Source organism: Ambystoma mexicanum, chromosome 1q (assembly GCF_040938575.1).
Source record: "Ambystoma mexicanum isolate Mex_15411 chromosome 1q, UKY_AmexF1_1, whole genome shotgun sequence".
NCBI lineage: Eukaryota > Metazoa > Chordata > Amphibia > Caudata > Ambystomatidae > Ambystoma > Ambystoma mexicanum.
The window spans coordinates 246,765,409-246,783,095 of NC_090922.1; the positions used below are offsets into that span (position 1 = coordinate 246,765,409).

A 17,687-nucleotide genomic window follows, 5' to 3' on the forward strand; every position below is an offset into this window, starting at 1 on the left:
CCCATGAAAGGGTCGGTGGGGATTAAAAGCTCCTCGCCGGACAAAGGGTTTCGCGGATATCTGATTAAGTGATTATAAGTGCTTGTGCTCTTTTTAAGCAGTTTCCAACAGCTCATCGACCACCGTACCGAAAAGGGCAGCATCCTCCACTGGTTTATTGATGAGGGAAGCCTGGGTTTCTGGCTTAAATCCAGAGTTCTTCAGCCAGGTGAGGTGTTTTAGAAGAGTCCCTTGTGCAAGGAAGCATCCTACTCAACCCAGTCTAGGGTGTTAAGAATATTTTGCATGACCTGCTGTCTTCCTACAACTACGGCTAGAAGTTGGGTGCGGACGGGTTCCGGGACACTCTGGACGCCCTCTTGGCCAAGTCCCCATTAAATGTCACTGTAGCTCGCTAGGAGCTTGATGTGGTTGGCAATCTGGGTACAAAAGGCAGCACAGGTGGTGACCCGCTTGCCGAGAGCATACACATTTTTGCAATTCTTGTCTGGAGGAGACTGATGAGGTTAGCAGCACTCCGGCCCCTTTCTGTGTTGCTTTGAAGACTAGGGAATCCGGGACGGCGTGCCCCCTGATATAGAAAGGGTCTGATGGCGCCAAGCGGAAACATCTTCTCCACTCGAGGGTTGACCGCACGAGTGAGCGAGTGTATCAACAAAGAGGGGGCCAGGTGTTTCTTCACCAAGTTCAACAGGGGGATATCCTGGCTGACAGTCCTTTTCTTTAAGGATGTTCTCTACAAAGTCCGAGTCAGGCACGGCTTCTTGGGTGGTGATTTTAAAATCATCACCCACCTTCTTGAGAAGGTTGGTAAAAAGCATCCGATTGTCGATGGGCGATGAGTCCCTGGATTGGGCGACAGGAAGAGCGTCCAAAAAGTGTTCACATGGTTAGGGTCATGTGGAGGCATAGAGTGCCATGTGCCCTGATCATCCGCAGGGTCCCAGTCAGGTCTTGGGGGACATGGTCCTGAACAGCATGGCTAGGGCCAGGGAAATACATTCACCCGGGGATCCTGAGGACGGTGTTCCTCCAAGGATGCAAACTGTGCACCTGGTGAAAGGAGTCTCTGTGACTTCGGAGGGACAGGACAGGAATCAACAGACCGACAGCGCTTGAGAATATCATCAAACTGGCCTGTGAAAATAAACTGCAATTTTGTCCATACATGCCTCAAATGTATCTAGTCCACACTCGGACAAGCCTGTATCATCAGGAGGAAATGGCTGGGCAGTTGGAGCTGGGCCCTGCTACAGGGCCCTAGAAAGAGGGGGAGAGGCCAGAGAATAGCCTTCAGGCAAAGGGGATGCTTTGTTCGGGGTCAGAAACGTGGAACAGGCTTTAGAAAGCTTCTCCCGAAGCTTCAGGAGCATTTTAGACAAATGGACCCACTTTGGAGCATCTTTAGACGTTACCGCATTGAGGGCTGGGGTTTAGAAGGAGCGCCCGCTGAAACTGAAGATGTATCGCCGCTCGTGGGCCGCAATGGCAGATGCGCAGAGGGCGTTGAACCATGAGGTTCAGAGGTCTGCACCGAGGTTTTCGACAGGCCTGTGGGCATTGACAGATTTCTTTGCTGATCCGTCTAGGAACACAAAGGGGTTGTGCGCTTATGAGAAGGTGTTGCGTGTGTATCCTTGCCGCCGGTGTGCGACTTCCCCATCGCACTTCCGGTTGCATGCCGTGGGAAAGCAAGGGTTTCACTGTTAGGTCAACGGCCTCTGAAGCAGAGCTGTGGCAGACTCCTCTTCCGAGGAGACGGTGCCAGTGGGGGAGTGACTCTCGGCTTGTATGGCGTAGGCCGCCTACCACTTTGTGCGCCTGTCTTAAGGTCTTGGCCTGAAAATGTTTGCAGGCCTTGCAATGCTGCTCGCGATCATGAGGGAATCACTGATTGCACTGGTGATGGGTATCTGTCTAAGGAAATTTGTCACTGCAAGACGGGCAGAATTTAAAAGGTGTCCACTCTGTAGCAGAGGGAAAAGTCAGACTGACCGAAAAAGAGAAGAGGCAGGCAAAGAAGAGACATTCTTGAGAGAAAGTCAGTAATAACAGGGTCCCACTATCCCTACTGTGAGGCCAGGCCGTAGAATCAAAGTCATGTGGAAATCAGTCGCCGAGCAGTCAGCAGAAGGATCGTCCACGAAGCAGGATCAAGCTTCGAGTAGCCATCAAAGCAGCCGTCAAGAAGGTAAGCGCGAACCGCTTAAGAAATGGATTAGCAATATTAACTCTTACGAGCTCAGCATTTGTGCGACCGACTAGATAGGTGGACGTCGACGCATGACGGATTTTGGGTACACTGCACGTCACTTAAGGGATAGTGTTACAGTCACTCCCATGTCAAAGTCCCTTTTCGATCTTTGGAGAAAAAAATGCAATACTCCACAATTACCACTAGATGACAGACTATATATGTACAGCACATGATTCTAAGCAGATTCACAAGCATCAGAATCAAGTTTACATTTTTAGGGCCAACCACTACACAAAAGACTCTGTACAGCATGTAAATACAAAGCAGAAACTTAAGTTGTAAAAAATAAAATAAAAAATAATAAAAAAGCAGAATTCCAGTAGTTGAAGGAATGAGGAAAAAGGACCACTGAAACCTAGGAGTTGAGAAAAATCTGAGATGCAGAATGCTGGCCTGGAAGTAGATGCATGCAGACACAGGTAGATGCAGAAAAACTGGGGAAGCCTGTAAGCCAGTGAATCTTAAGAGGTTGACACTTGTTGTACCAGGCTTGAAACTCTGATGTAGCAATCTCGCTCTGCCTCTGGTGGTGGAACATGGTGGCTGCCTGCATCCTGTTGTAGGGACTTTTAAGGGACTGAGCTACTGTTTGTGTCCATTTGTTTCCTATGAGAAGAAGTTTCCAACTCATTTAAATTCACTAAATTCCCTAAAGTAACTTAAAGCTCTATTTACCAATGAACTTTGATAGAACACTCGTTGAGGGATTTATTTAGTCTGTGTTTGGGATTTAACACTTGTTCTACAACTTAAAAACAACACCTTTTCTGTACCACTGTGCTGCTTGCGCTTGAAAGTGCTTCTGATGCCCCCACTAGGAGAACTTTAGTATTTTTCTAGCTATAGTTGGTGCTTAATCATTTATTCAATTTAATTTTGCACAAACAGTTCAATAATAAAGTATGTATGTTTCTAGTACATACCGCCTTGACAATCTTACTTGGTGTAACTGTGTCTGTACCTTACACTTGTTCCTTCCCCTCCTAAAAGTGAGGGTTTTCTGCTTAGTGAAGATTACCAGTGAATTGGGATGAACTTGGTGGAAAAGCCCTGTGTTAGGTCAGAAGGAGGAGACATACCAGTGTTGGTATTTTTACCAAAGTTGCATTCAAATAATATGGGAGAAGGCCTCCTTATCCCTATTCTATCGGTTTCCCCATCTAACACAATTTACTACTGCGTTGTCTGTCGGGAAGCCCAAAACAATATCTCTATCCTTAGTCCAAAGCTAAGCTACACTGGCCCTACTACTAAGACAAAATAACAAAAAGGCCAGGAGAAGGACTCCGGTGAAGGCATCATGAAGTAGACACAGAGAACAGGTTCAAGATTGGTTCTCAAAAGTTTTAACAACTTAAAATGCAGGATGGAGTAAAGCCTAACTTGCCCTATGCGAAGGTTGGTTTTCCCTACTTAAAGAAAACTAAGGATAGTGTTCAAAATAAAAAATCAGAGCTTCTTCAAGCTCTTGGCTTGTAATCAGCTTCCCCTTCCCCAGGTTCGAAACAGTTCACGAGTTATCGCGCTTCCCTTCCTGAAGAGTTCAAATCTTCCAGCTTTTCAAAACGCCACAATTCCTTGGGAAACTTCCCAGATCTTTTGACATCAGTACTTGTCACTGGTTCACATAAGTAGTTCTGTTTCTTGACTTCAAAATCACATAAGAGGTTGTTGCAAACCATAAGCTTCTTTATGGATACTTTCATTGGCTTTACCATAAAGGGGAGCACTGGTCTAGGCGCAGTTGTCTGACCACACGATCCACCGATTGCAGGTCACGCAACTGATAACCCTTCTTGACTGCTTCCCATCAACAATCGGCCACTGCTTTCCTTTGACATTGAGGCTTGGTTCTTTCATTAATGTCACACTCTAACACATTCACGTGGCGTGGTAGGCCACCATGCACTTTAGTACACTTTTCTGTATTCCTTTGCATCTTGCCAATACAGGTTTTCTTTTAACCTGCAGTTCTTTGAACTCCTTTAGCTTTCTCTCTGACCATATGTCAGCGGGAGGATAGCTCAGCGGCAGCGTGCGCGTCTTGGAAGCAAGACGACACGAAGCAACAACAGGTTCGATCCCCGGGTCCGCGCTTAGAAACCTCTGGGTGTTTAAGCGCGTTATAAATACGTAACTAAGACAAAAAAAACAACACAATTACACAACTAAGAAAAACAAACAATTCCTGTAACAGCGCCTCGATGCCTGTGGACTGTGTGAGCGCTTTATAAATGTTAAATAAATATGTGACTATGATAAAACCCATTAGGTGGATATGCCTGGCTGTTCTACCTGTATACCTCCATAGGCATCTTCCTCGTCTCAGTACCAGAGTGGTGTTTGGAGATGTTTAAATTAATAAAAGTAGTATGTATAACTCTGTGTTGTCTACTCCTCGTCTTGGTACTTGACTGTTTTGTGTCTGTATTAACAATATACGGCCGATAGATGTTGGTCTCAACCAAATGAAGGTGTGTCCTAGTTGGTCTCTTCCTCATCCCAGTATTGAGGTGATGTTTCTGGGGGACATTTTGGAGGGAAGGAAAGGGTTGACAGTAGCCTACAAAGGCTTGAGGGATAGAGGGTTCATTCTGAAAAGGGAATGGGGATACCATGTCTCACCTTAGGACGTCCTCTCCCCACTCCAAGTTCCCTCCACCCAGGTGATCCTCCCTCGCATATCCACCCCCAGGGTCAGGATCCAAAAGGGATGACTTTTCTCAGGCCATCTGAGAGGAGGATACCGGGGGAAAAGAAGCAAGGATGCCCTCACACTCCCTTCTCCTGGATAGGCTTGCTCCAGCCTCAATATGTGATTCTTAAATAGTCTTTGGGTATTTCTTGTATTAGCTTATTCAATTCTTTATGGAGATTTGTCCACTTCTTTAGTTCGCCTCTTTATGGGATTTTCTTAAGTGTCTCTGAAAGTGTCTACTTTTCTGATATCTCTGGAGCTATAGAGTTCCTCTTTATAGGATTCCTGTTCTTTGTAACCCTATGACTCGTCATCTTCTCACTATATCGATTCCCTCTTGTATAACTGAGACGAGTAGGATAGGGTTTATAATAATTCTCACGCTCTTTGACCTTTTCTATTACTGGGACTAGGAGATGGGTCCATAGATGAGTTTCAGCCTCGTACTTCATTTCCACATCACCGGGACGAGTAGGATTAGTCCCACAATATATTTCACCCACTTTGCTCTTTCTCGTATCACTGGGACGAGTAGACTGAAACCAGCGATGCATTTAACTCTTTAGGTCCTTGCTCGTATTACTGGGAAGAGTATGATAAGTATTGTGATGCATTTCACTCACTCTGTTCTTTCTCTTGTCACTAGGACGCGTATAAGTCCTGTGATATGTTTCACACTCTCTGTGCTTTCTAGTACCACTAGGACGAGTACCATGATATATTTTACACTTTTTACTGGGACGAGTATGATGCAGGTGCTAGTTATTCCTGTATTCCCTCGCGGGTCTCCAGCCTCCCATACTACCTTGCATCTCACGGGTCGGCGTCACTGGGCCTGCCTTCAGGATAGGGATCTTCCTTTGATGTTTAGGATGGCTTCTGCTTGCACTCTGTGTCCTTCTGCTTCTTCCTTGCGGTTCCAGCGTTACAGCAGTCTCAGCGGCGTTGCTGGACTGCACAGTCCAAATTCTCCTGGGTCATGCCACCACTCACGACTGGTTTTCTCTCTCATGGTGCTCTTTGCCTGCTTTCTTCTTCCTTCAGCATCAGTTGGTGCCACTCGCACACACCAGCTGGTCCCTTCCTCCCCTGTGAAGGATCTCCCGGTCTCTCTCAGCTTTCACCATGCTTCCGATTCTAAACTCCAGGGTTTCACATTTCCCTGACAGTAGTCCTTATTTCGTTTTTTTATGGTACATTGCTGGGCTGTCCCCTTTCGTTTCTAGCTGAGCACTCTTCATTGGTCTCTCATTCCTCCAAACCACAGTATTGTTGGTTTCCAACCACTGAACAATCGTTATTAGTTGCTCATTCTTCTTCTTGACAGTTGTTCCACTAGACCTTTCTTCAGAGTGAATCTTGGAACATGTGTTACAGTAGCAAACAGTGGCATGATCTGTTGAGTCTTTCTTAAGGTTTGATGTTACTTGTGGTCCAAGAGAATGGGCCTTAGGGAGTTCCTCTACGGAACGGGAGCCCTTGTCCCGAAGAGTTTCTCCCGGTCAGGTCCCACTTACCTCCACACCTGGGGGAATGTTGGGTAGCGGGATAACCTCCCTGCCTCACAAGGAAAGGCTCCCCTTTGGGGAGAAGTGACTGAATCCCATGATTTGCCACTGTCCCAACACAAAGAGTTTGTCTCTATGCACACTGAGAAACCAAAGGGTGTCTCACTTGCTAGCCCCAGGGATCTCTCTCGTGGCCAGGGCACGGTCATCGCCTTTGAATCCAGACCCTGGGGGTGGATCAGTGCGCAAGGATCACCTGGGCGAGGGAACTTCAGGGGGTGGGGGTGAAACAACCAATGGTGAGACGTGGTATCCATCCCTTTCCCGTGCCCATACCCCATCCTATTTTATAGGATTCTCCAACGTTCCAACTCTGCCTGCCATTTCTACACAAACACTGGGCCGAGGAAGAAGGCGACAAGAATAAAATGGCTAACACATATCTCATTGGACATGTCACATTAATCAGGTCAGGCAAAGTCAGGAACTTCACCTTAATCAAGTACATCTGATACCCATTAGCTCCCCCCACACGGAATAAAAGGTGGACCATAGAGACACACTTGGAGCAAGGCGAGACACGAGATGGAGAAGATCACGGAGGTGAAAACACGGGAGCAGGACAATCGATCGAGGGACCAGAGTGAAGGGTGGGGAAACCCTGAAGGAGGTTGTTGCCTCTGGGAAACTCTGAAGGATATGCAGAGTAGCCAAATCCCAGCCAAAAAGAAGCCTTTATTGTGCGTCAAGGATACTAGTGACCCTCTCGGGTGAACGACAGAGTTGGGAGGTGAGGCCAAGCCTGTGGTATCAACCTTCACTCGTGAATAAAAGCTGCAGAGACAAGAAAGGAATGCACACACCCGGTGAGTTAGCGAAAGACATGAAAGGCCGGTTTATGTCAAGGAATGGTTGAAGCTGCAACAGTTTATCTCACAATTGAAGGTTGCGCGCATGCTGAGAGACGCAAAAGAAACTCTAAAGTTACTGATAACTGTGAAGCGAGTGATAAAGAGTAGCGGAGAGGTCCGGCAAAAGGAAGAAGCACACTCGAAAGTCTCAGCGAACTGTTTGATGCCTTGTTATAAAGCAGCAAGTGAACAAACTCTGAAATGTGCAATGGTCAAGAGTAATCCTGTCGAAAGGGGAACTTAAAAGGTGATTGCTTTAAGAGAAAGATCTCTTTGAACTTTGTTGATTGTGTTATGGAACTACCAAGACCAAGAGACTGGGGCAAATACCATAAGGGAGAGATAAAGTGAAAGTCAAAGTGGTCCTGAGGAGGTCTATGGAAAAAGCATTACACATCAAGTCTTCGACATCAGTGGAAGGTTGGAGCCCGACAGAGGGAGACCTGGAATATGAAAAAAGATAAGGGAAGGGAAACCCTAACAAATGTGACTAAAGCTTTGAGAAGGGAACCCCTACAAGTGCTGCGATTGCCCAACTGAGGAATACCTACGTGAACCTTTGTTGAACTGTGAAAGAACGTTTGGAAAATTGTAATAAGTGACTTTAACGTGGAACCAAAGCGGGCCCGTGCCCACATTTTCATCTGCCTTTTTTGATGAGCTAAGCCAGAATATTTCATCCTGTTTACGGGGCTGACTTACTCTGTGCTGTGCAACGTGGGGAGGAGAGCTGTCTCAACCACTTTGAACTTTTATGTTATAACTCTGACTTTCCTTTGCATACACATTCCCCTTAATACACTTTTTGTGTAAGAGATAGGGCAGGCATTAGGTTTTGTTAGTATGGACCATTTTGATTAGACACAGACTGACTAGGACTGTATTTTCGTTATTATTTGATGGTAGAGACAACTTCGATAATAGCTATACGGAAAAGTAGGAGTTTTTCTAAACCCCAAGAAATGAATAAAGGTTTTGAAGCGTTTAACACCTGTGTCAGTGTCATACTTGTGATACCATGCCTCTGTCACACCACCAGTATTCGGAAAACCTAACAAGGACACTATTTGAAGTGACTTGAACATTGGAAACATGCTGGGAACCGAAGCCAGGTGCACAAGCCAAGTTTGATAAACACTGAGTGAGAAAACCATGCATGCTGGGGCATTTATTCTGTAATATTAAGGAAAAACGTGAATAATTGAAGCACAAGGGATTGTAAACACAAGTTCAAGTTAAGTCTAGTGAATACTGAAGGAGTTCAACGTGATGTATGGTTGGAGACGAACAAGGATAGGTTAATCATAAGTCGACCAGAGACTGATCAGAAAACACTGGGAAAAATGGGAACACGTTGTTACCGATTATGGTGGGGCACTAGGGGAGGCCAAGAAGCCTCTTTGGTCCCATACAAAGAGATTCATTAGTTTTCCCTGATACAAACTCCATCTTGATTTTCAATAAAAACAAATAATACTACAATTACTTTCAAATTCTATCCTCCTTTTACGTTGGTAGGGAACACAGTCTAAGTAGCCATGCATGCTTTGGGTTTTCTATAGTGCAAACCTAGCAGCGAAGCAAGCAAGTGCTGTTCAAAAGAAGAACAGAGTACACAATAGTAGTGTGGACGAGGAAAAGAAAGGGGGTGCAGTTGAGGTCCCGGATGAACGGCTGACAAGGTGTTCTTTTAAGATTAGGACTTTTATTTCTTCCCAAACCCAGACACAACCCATCATTCCAATCTTTGCCTAATTAAGGCTTTTTAAGGTCCAAGAGATGGCCTTTGACGATACGTAGAATTAAAACTCAAAACTTGGGATGCACCTTTCGACTCACTCTTTACTTAGGGCCCATATAGTGAGTTTCTGGCATGTTTGCATTTCTGGGTCAGCACCAATTCACAAAATGGATGAGGCCATGGATGTGCTGGAAAATGGCACTGTGTGTTTTCTTTTGTTTAATATCCATCAGGTGGAGGAAGTAGCGGTCAGGGTAAGGGCATAAAAAGTGCAGGGTGGAGGAGGGTAAAGGAGGAAGAAAGGGCCCAGAGACTAGGCAAGTGCTGGGGGGAGCGCAGGAGGGCAAGTGCCAGGGCCTGACCACCATCTAAGTGTGATGATGGGGGGTGGACCAGACTCAGGAAGGATGCCCAACCCACCAGGATAGTCAGAGAAAGGGGCCTGGAAGCCAATGCTGGATTGGGGGTGTGCTGGTGTAGACTGGTCAAGGATGGCCTGGTGCCCTGTAAGACTCATAAGGGACCAGACCGTCAGTCACGCGGCAGAAAGGGGCATTAACAAGGGAGGCAGAGAGGGAAGGAAGTGGAGAAGAGCAGGGTCTTGAGAAGCTTTTGGAACTTAAGGAGGTCTGGCTCAAGTCTGAGGGGCAGGGAGGCACCTGCCGAAAAGAGAGATCTACCCCCACTCTTTCCTTGGAAAAATGTCTGCTCTGCAGAGAGTTGGAGCTACAGGACCAAAGGGCTCTACCAGGTAGGTATTAAGGGAGAGAGCGAGAGTTGGATATAGAGGGGTCCCAGGCCCCAGAAAGCCGTGTGGATGATGCAGAGGGTCTTGAATTTGATCCTTGCAGCCATTCGTAGCCAGTGGAGAGATTTAAGAGCTGGAGAGCTGCGGCCCCTGAGCTTGAGATCAAGGTTAAGTCTTGCAGTCCTATTCTGGATTAGTTGAAGGGGGCTAAGGGAGGAAAGAGGTAGATTGAGGAAGAGGCTATTGCAGTAATCCAGACTAGAGAGAACCAAAAGTTTGGAGACATTTGAGTTTCTGGAGGAAGGTAAGGAAGCAGCGAATGCATCTGAGGAGGTGAAGCTGAAAGTGGGCCTTCTTAGCATGGTTTGTGGGTTTGTGATGTGAGAAGGAGAGAGAGGAATCAAAGACGACACCAAGGTTGTTAGCCTCACAAGATGGTGAGAGAGGGGACACAAGGTGGGCGGTCAGAGTGGGAGGGAAGCAGGGGTCCCAATGAGAAGGATCCCGGCCTTACTGGCATAAAAACAGAGATCATTAGCCATGCTCCATGCCTGAATAGCTGTTAGACAGTCAGGGATGATAAAGGAAGAAGATGAGGTAGTGGAGAGAAGCTTGAAGAAGAGCTGTGTCTCATCAGCATAATACTGGAAGTTTAGCCATGTGAAACTTTGTAATCAAGGCTTCTTCGCTGCTAGACTCTGGCAATAGGATTTATCGATAGCCGACATACCATTACCTTCAACAGATAGCTTTCAGAAAGTCTTATATATTCATGAATCCAAAGACTACATTATCTTCATGCACAGCATTGTACGTTTCGGAACAAGATGTCTACAATTAACAATGCTGAAGATGTAGAAAGGTTTGTGCAGAGAGTCAAATGATATTAAACACTCGGCCCATGAGGTGATGAGCAGTCACATTCTGCTGGTAGAAGAGGGTCCCCATATTGTGAAAGGAAGAAAGACAAACTGGCCCAGCTTGACAAGGTCTGCATACTCGCTCTTCTACTGAAATGATTCTCATTAGTTGGGCTACTTTGAATGTTCTACAACCCTGCACGCCCTGCTGTTCCTCCATTGTGAAACACTTTGGAAACCAAAGGAAGGAGAAGGGGGTTGAAGCACATAGCTGGTAAAATATGCACTGCCATTGAAGTCCACGAGGTGAAACAAGAAGTCTCGTATCTTTTGGACAAGTAGTACATTTTCCTTCCTTTTCAGTATGAGGCAGAGATAAATATCCCTTTCAAGGTCATCTGGAAATTACAACTGGATCCATGCCGAACTCACCCTGACTGGCATGCTGATGTGGGACCCTATAAAACCCTTGATATTTGCCTACACTAAGTGAGCAGGCCCTATTTTACCAAGCGATAACTACAGAAGAGACAAGGAAGAGAGGATGCTCGGTAACTTGTCCAGAAGAATTCCAGTCACGTAATTTGGAAGAACTTCATAGTTGGAAGGGGCCAACATCTGATCCATTCTAAAGAAAGGACAATGACATTTTAGAGATTCTTCTTTGAGGAACAAGCATCACAGTCATGCTGGATTTTCTAGGGAAAGGTCACACACCTTTAGAAGTCATGTCAGCGTGATTGCAAGAGAAGCTCACTGCGAATATGGCAGCAGTCTTGGCATTTGGCAAATGCCTATTAAAATCACTTATGTGAAGATGGGGCTCTTCTTTTAATATCTTCACATACTAGCTGTAGAGGTTTCAAAGAAACTATAATCCAAACACACTTGCCTGACATCAAATAAAGCATTCTGATTACAATGATTTGCCTCCCTTCAAAAGACTACACATTCGGACTGATGGAGGTGAGGTTAACAGATGCTGGGCCTTTTACCCAAGGGCTGTAGATAACAAGTAAGATTGAGCCAGCAGAGAAGAGACAATCCACACAAGGTTATCTGTCAAGCTTTAACCCTTTGCGTGTCCTTAACATGTATACAAGGTCGGAAACGTGGCCCCATTTTGCTCTAAGTGTGTATATTTATGTTGCAAAATGGGCTGAGGAGGCCATCTGTGTGAACTCAAAGACCCTGGGTCCACTGTAAATTCTTATTGGGGCTCCAAGATAGGTGGGCAGTGTAAGATATGCAAAATAGAAGTCAGCAAACCAAATGCTTATTTTATGGTTTACTTTTTTATAACAAATGTGGCAGAGTGCAGGGTCTACCAAATTCAACACATCCTTTTGCAGAGCTATGAAAATCCTGTATTTCTTACCAGCAGCACAGACCACAAAATGCCCATAGTGAAGTGCAGTGGCTTGGCTTTAAAAAATCTTGTGTCACTCATAAGTATGTGGAAACGATAATAGGTCTCATTTCAAAGGCAGCACTGATGTTCAGTATAAAAGGCCAGAATATAAGTGCTGGAGGCACCCACGCTACAAGATCTCTCAAGTTTCCAGTGTCACGGGTGAAAATGCCATCCAGTCTTGTTTTATTTCTCTTTGAATTTTTGAGTTGGAAGTTTTTCTTTCCCATTTGATATTTAGGAAAATTACAAGTCCCAAATTTCCAAGCCAAAACAGGACTGGATGGCCTTCTTCCACATGGCAAAGCGAAGCCTGATAGTTCTGCACTGCCAGGCGATTTAATATTAACAAGCAGAGCGACGAGCAGGTTTTTTGGAACTCTGGAACATGGACAAGGCTGTGTAGTAAATCTTCATTTCACAAAGGCTATGGGTGGCCCAGGTGGTGGGTGAGCAGACATTAGCCAGAGGAGAATTGGGATTTTGATGTTCCAAATTCCTTGTTGAAGCCTTATAGCTATTGCTTAAACGGGAGCTAAGAAGCCAAGTTTAGGGCAGCTTAAAGAAAAAGGGTAGACGAGAACCCCATTATACAGTATATATAATGAAACAGGCATGCTTTGAAAGGATATCCTGGCCCCTCACAGAGGCAGGACTGTAGTCCTGGATACAGAACGACTAATTTCGGTGAAGAGAGGGGGGCCAGGAAAAAGGAGTGGGGCAAAGAGTTGGCAAATCCATGCCCAGGTTTCTCAAAGTGTGTAAAGATACCCACCGGAATTGGGAACAATGTATCCCCTTACCATGTAAGAAAACGGATGTGAACTAGAAGTATTTAAAATATAGAACCCAGGCCAATAATATGGAGAGTTAAAATTTGTCTCTTCAGGCTACACTCAAGTTGCAAGAAAGGATTACAAGAAAAACTGATTCAGACATAGAAATCCCGTTTACCTGCATAGAGCACCCAGCATATGTTCATGGAAAGGACCGTGCTCCGTGCGGAGAAGTGCCACCAGCTGCTGGACCATGCCCATGGAACAGAGGGCACCTGGAGGAGCAAAGAGAAGGGTGGGTTAAGAGAGAGAAACCTTTGGTGAACCGTGCACTAGCCAGTCTGTGCTTCAACTCACAAAATATGACCTCCCATCAGAGGGACCATCATCACAATGTAGAACATTGGTGCTTCATTTTATAAAACCATGTTTTTCATTCATTAACACAATAACTGTAGCTTGCTGTGATTCCTTGCAGAGTTCCAGGAAACACATTAGTCAGCAGTCATTAATGCACGTGTTGGAGATTTTTCTTATGTCCCATTTCTTGCAAATGCTTAAAAATCCCACTACACCTGCAGGGCGAGTTACTTAGTTTACATATTCGTCCTAAGAGAAAAACACTCGCCCCATGGTAACGGGATGTAGAGGAGCAGATGGACACGTCATCCCCTAGCTCCAACCCCCTCACATCATATTTGAATAGCAGGAGAAGAGCCCTATGTGGGACACCAGGTATTGTCCCAATACTGCATAGAGCGTATGAGAGACCACCACCTCTGGACTATAACCCAGTACAAAGTCGCAAGACCAAAGAGTGTACACCACTATACCCATCCAAACACTGAGGTCCTACAGGCAGGCTACAGCCTGTGTGACGCACTCCAAACCATTTTAACACCAAGGACCACAACATGCTTCCACACAGAGCAGGACGACGCCAAAGAAAAACTTAACAAGTAACAAACCGAATGGAACCTCACCCCCTTCCAAACAAAACTGCCACCAATACAGAACACCCACAAACGGTGCAGCCAACAGAACTAACATCATGAGAAGATAAAAGTCCCTATATCTAACACTGTACCTCGCAACAGAACATGCACCACATCTCAACGCCGAGAACATACTGAAACCATGCAGAAAAAGAAGAGAAACTATGAGAAGAGAAAGGAAAGAAACCAGTGCCCTCAAGGATACTGCCACCAACCACATCAAAACAGAAGAAGCAGCAGCAGAACAAATCAGCAACCAAACAATTTAGCAGACCGCTTCAACGTCAAAGCAGACCCCACAGAGAACCCATTAACCTGCAACAATGACACAAAAGCACCAACAGAACGACCGCAAGACTAAACAAATAGTAAAAAAATAAACCAAACCACATCGAAGGGATCCACTGCAACCTAGTTAACGCAAGATCAATGTCCAAAAATGGCACTGAGATTTACGACATCCTGTGCGACGGAGCAATCAACATCCCATTAATAACAAAAACATGGCTAGACGACAAAATCACACTGCATAACCGCCTCCCTGACGACTTCAAGTGCTCACAGGCAAACAGGAAAAACAAAAGAGGAGGACTTGCAATAGCACACAAGGAATGCATACAAATTAAACAGATGAATCACTAAGCATCAAAAACTGAATCCCTAATCCTCCACCTGACAGCAAACCCCAAAACAAACCTCAAATATGTTCTTGTTTACACACCACTGACATATGATGTGACCTTCGTGGACACCTTCACAGAAGCCATTACCAACCTAGCCATCAAGCAGGAACACCTGATAATCCTCGGAGACTTCAACGTCTGGTTTGGAGAAGAAACCACTAACTCACATAAATCAATAGCTAAAGAACTGAAGACAATGAATGTATATCAGTTAGTCAAAGGAGCAACGCACACAGCAGGACATACACTAGATGCAATTTTCGCCAACAAAAACCTCATCAACACGACACCACCAATACAGATCATCTGGAGCGATCACCTCCTCATTCCATTCGTGATCATGCTACCTACGAAAGTAGCCAAACAACCTGACAAACTGCAGACTTTCATGAACAGAAACTGCAGGAGTATCAAAAGGCAGCAACTTCATAGAACAACTGGAATTCAACAAACCATGAACCGAAGGCGACCTCAACAGAAAAACAGAACTACAAGTGGATCACAAGAACAATCGACGATATCTCCAAGGAAGAATCTTACAGCCCATCGTGCAAGAGAGCAACGGCAAAATGGTTTACCCCTGCTACTCAGCACATAAAAAGAAAAAACAAGAAGCTTGAACTAGAATGGAGAAAAAAATACAAGCAGAAAATGTTTTACAAAAATGTTTTTAAAAAAATCACTATTCTAACGACAAATCCGCTCTTGCAAAAGGAAATCCATAAGGCTAAAAGAAATATTATGACAACCAAATCACCAAGAACAGTTTAATATCATTTAGGAAATGAGAAATCCCCCTTGGCTGCAGCAACGCACCGATACCCTCACTAAAACTATGCAATGACCTTGCTGACCACAAAATCCGTGCCATCTCCCAAATCATACAAAGCAGACCGGCCAACCAAAACACACAACCGACAAAGTTTACCCAAATACCAGCAGAGGCTCCCCCATGGACCCCTGCCCTCCAGACATATACAAGTCAATCTTCACTCAAGGCACCCCAATGGAATACTACAGAAACCACTTCAACTTATCCACTTTCAACAAGGAAACTACGGCAACCTTTCAAATCTGCATACATCAAACCACTCCTCAAGGACACAGCCGGAAACGTGGAAGATCTCACCAACTACAGGCCCATCTCAAACAATCCTTACCCAGCAAAACTACTCGGAACCTACATCTACAGAATAACACAAGAACACATAGAAAAAAAACACCTACTGCTGGACCAAGCACAAGTCGGCTTCAGACCTACGAGAGGGACTGAAACAGCACTCCCCTCAATATGGAATGACCTAAAGACAAATGCAGACACGGACACAAGTGCAGCTCTGATACTTCTTGATTCCCAACAGATAAAACAGAAATCATTTGGATTAAACCATTTAAATCCACTCCAAGGAAAACCACCTGTGGAGTACCACAAGAATCCTCCTCATCTCCATTGCTCTTCAACATCTACCTGACACCATTAATCAATCTCATTAAAAGAAACGGCTTTGCATGCTGCAACTACACTGATTGCACACCGATCAACTACAAAATCCAAGACTAATTTGGAAGAAAACACATTGCTGGAAGACTGTCCACAAGACCTCTACGGTTGGATGAACACAAACAGCCTCAAACGGGGGAAAAACAACTACATCCCATGACCGACAAATCTAGGAACAGCAACAACAGTAAAAAATGATGGAAAATGAACATTAGAACCACAAGTTAACGCAATTATCAAGAAATGTTTCTTACTCCTGCACGTGGTAAAAAGGATCCTACCGTTCCAAGCCTTCACCCATAAAACAATCACCATCATAACCCTCATCATATCCAGATTAAACTACGCCAAAAACGCATACTAAAGAAACTACAACGTATCCAAAACGCAGCAGCCAGACTCTTACTCAGACTAACACGAACAGAACACATCACCAAAGCACTGAAAACACTACACTGGCTACCAATAAAACACCAAGTAAGATGCAAAACAATGTGCATAATGCACAGTGCAATCCATGGCCAAGGAGCAGAGTTCCTAATAAAGAAAATAACTGTCTACCTTCCAGCAAGACCACTCAGATCAAGCAACAACGTTTGCCTAGAACCAAAACCATACAATAAAAACATTTGGTGGGTTGCCTGGCAGCAAAAGCCTGGAGCTTCCTCTCCAAAAACATACGCAATACAAGGAATCACCTGAAATTCAGAAAACTAATAACTTGGCTCTTCACATCAGAATCAGAAGTGAACGACTAGGAAAACAGACTGCGATGGAAACAGGGACATTGGCCAATATAGGCAACAAAAGGGGCCCCGTGGCACCTGACCCCGGTAGGTAGGGACCCCTGCCAAGAAAACCTGGGAGGGACACAAATCCCCTAACTTAACCATCTATAGCCCATGGGTGGGGGAAGGCAACCTCAACCTCTCATGCCCTCATACAGCTAGTACCTACGGGGAAAGCCACTGGCCTGCGAAGTGCCCGTCGACTAGACTGCCACATAATATCCAACAACTCAGCATGATCAGAGATGATGAACACAGAAGTCCAAAGCAAGGAGGTAAGAAAGAACCGCCCACTAACCCAACTCTAAAACTTCAACTTTCTGCATACACTTCTAGAACGCAAACTCACACAACCATAGCTCTGCACAGCAACCCGCACGCACTTCACCACCCTGCAACAACATACAAACAACACATAACCATGCACAACAGCACATGGTAATTTGACCGACCCGAAAATCCCACCTAAGCTCAGCAAATGGTGCAAACTGAACTGAAGCTGCCAACAGGATACCACAACTCTCACTTTACCTATTCCCACTATACTCTACTAACAGCCCCCCCCTCTCATACACTCCTTTATCAGATGCACCAGAGCACAAGGGGATCCGATCACTCTGGTGGTGATGTGCAGGGTACAAATGCCCATTAACAACCGTATCAAATGTGCCTCAGCACTGAAAGGGTGGAAGGATGTCTGCACACACCATTGAACATCAAACAGCTATAAGTGAAATCGGACAAGGGCATAGTGACGTCATGAAAGAAAGACACAAAGATGCACTGAAACAACAGGCAAAGACTTAATGG

The 17,687-nt window shown here is 45.2% G+C and overlaps 1 protein-coding gene across 2 annotated transcripts in view; it reads right to left on the minus strand.

Annotated features, from left to right (window-relative positions):
* The window catches only part of HSPBP1 (HSPA (Hsp70) binding protein 1), a 448,201-nt gene that overhangs the window by 197,429 nt on the left and 233,085 nt on the right, over window positions 1-17,687 (minus strand). For both annotated transcript variants that reach the window (XM_069638225.1, XM_069638217.1), the window contains exon 6: window positions 13,089-13,185. In XM_069638225.1, coding sequence (XP_069494326.1) covers window positions 13,089-13,185 — 97 coding nt within the window. The remainder of the gene's footprint in view (window positions 1-13,088; window positions 13,186-17,687) is intronic.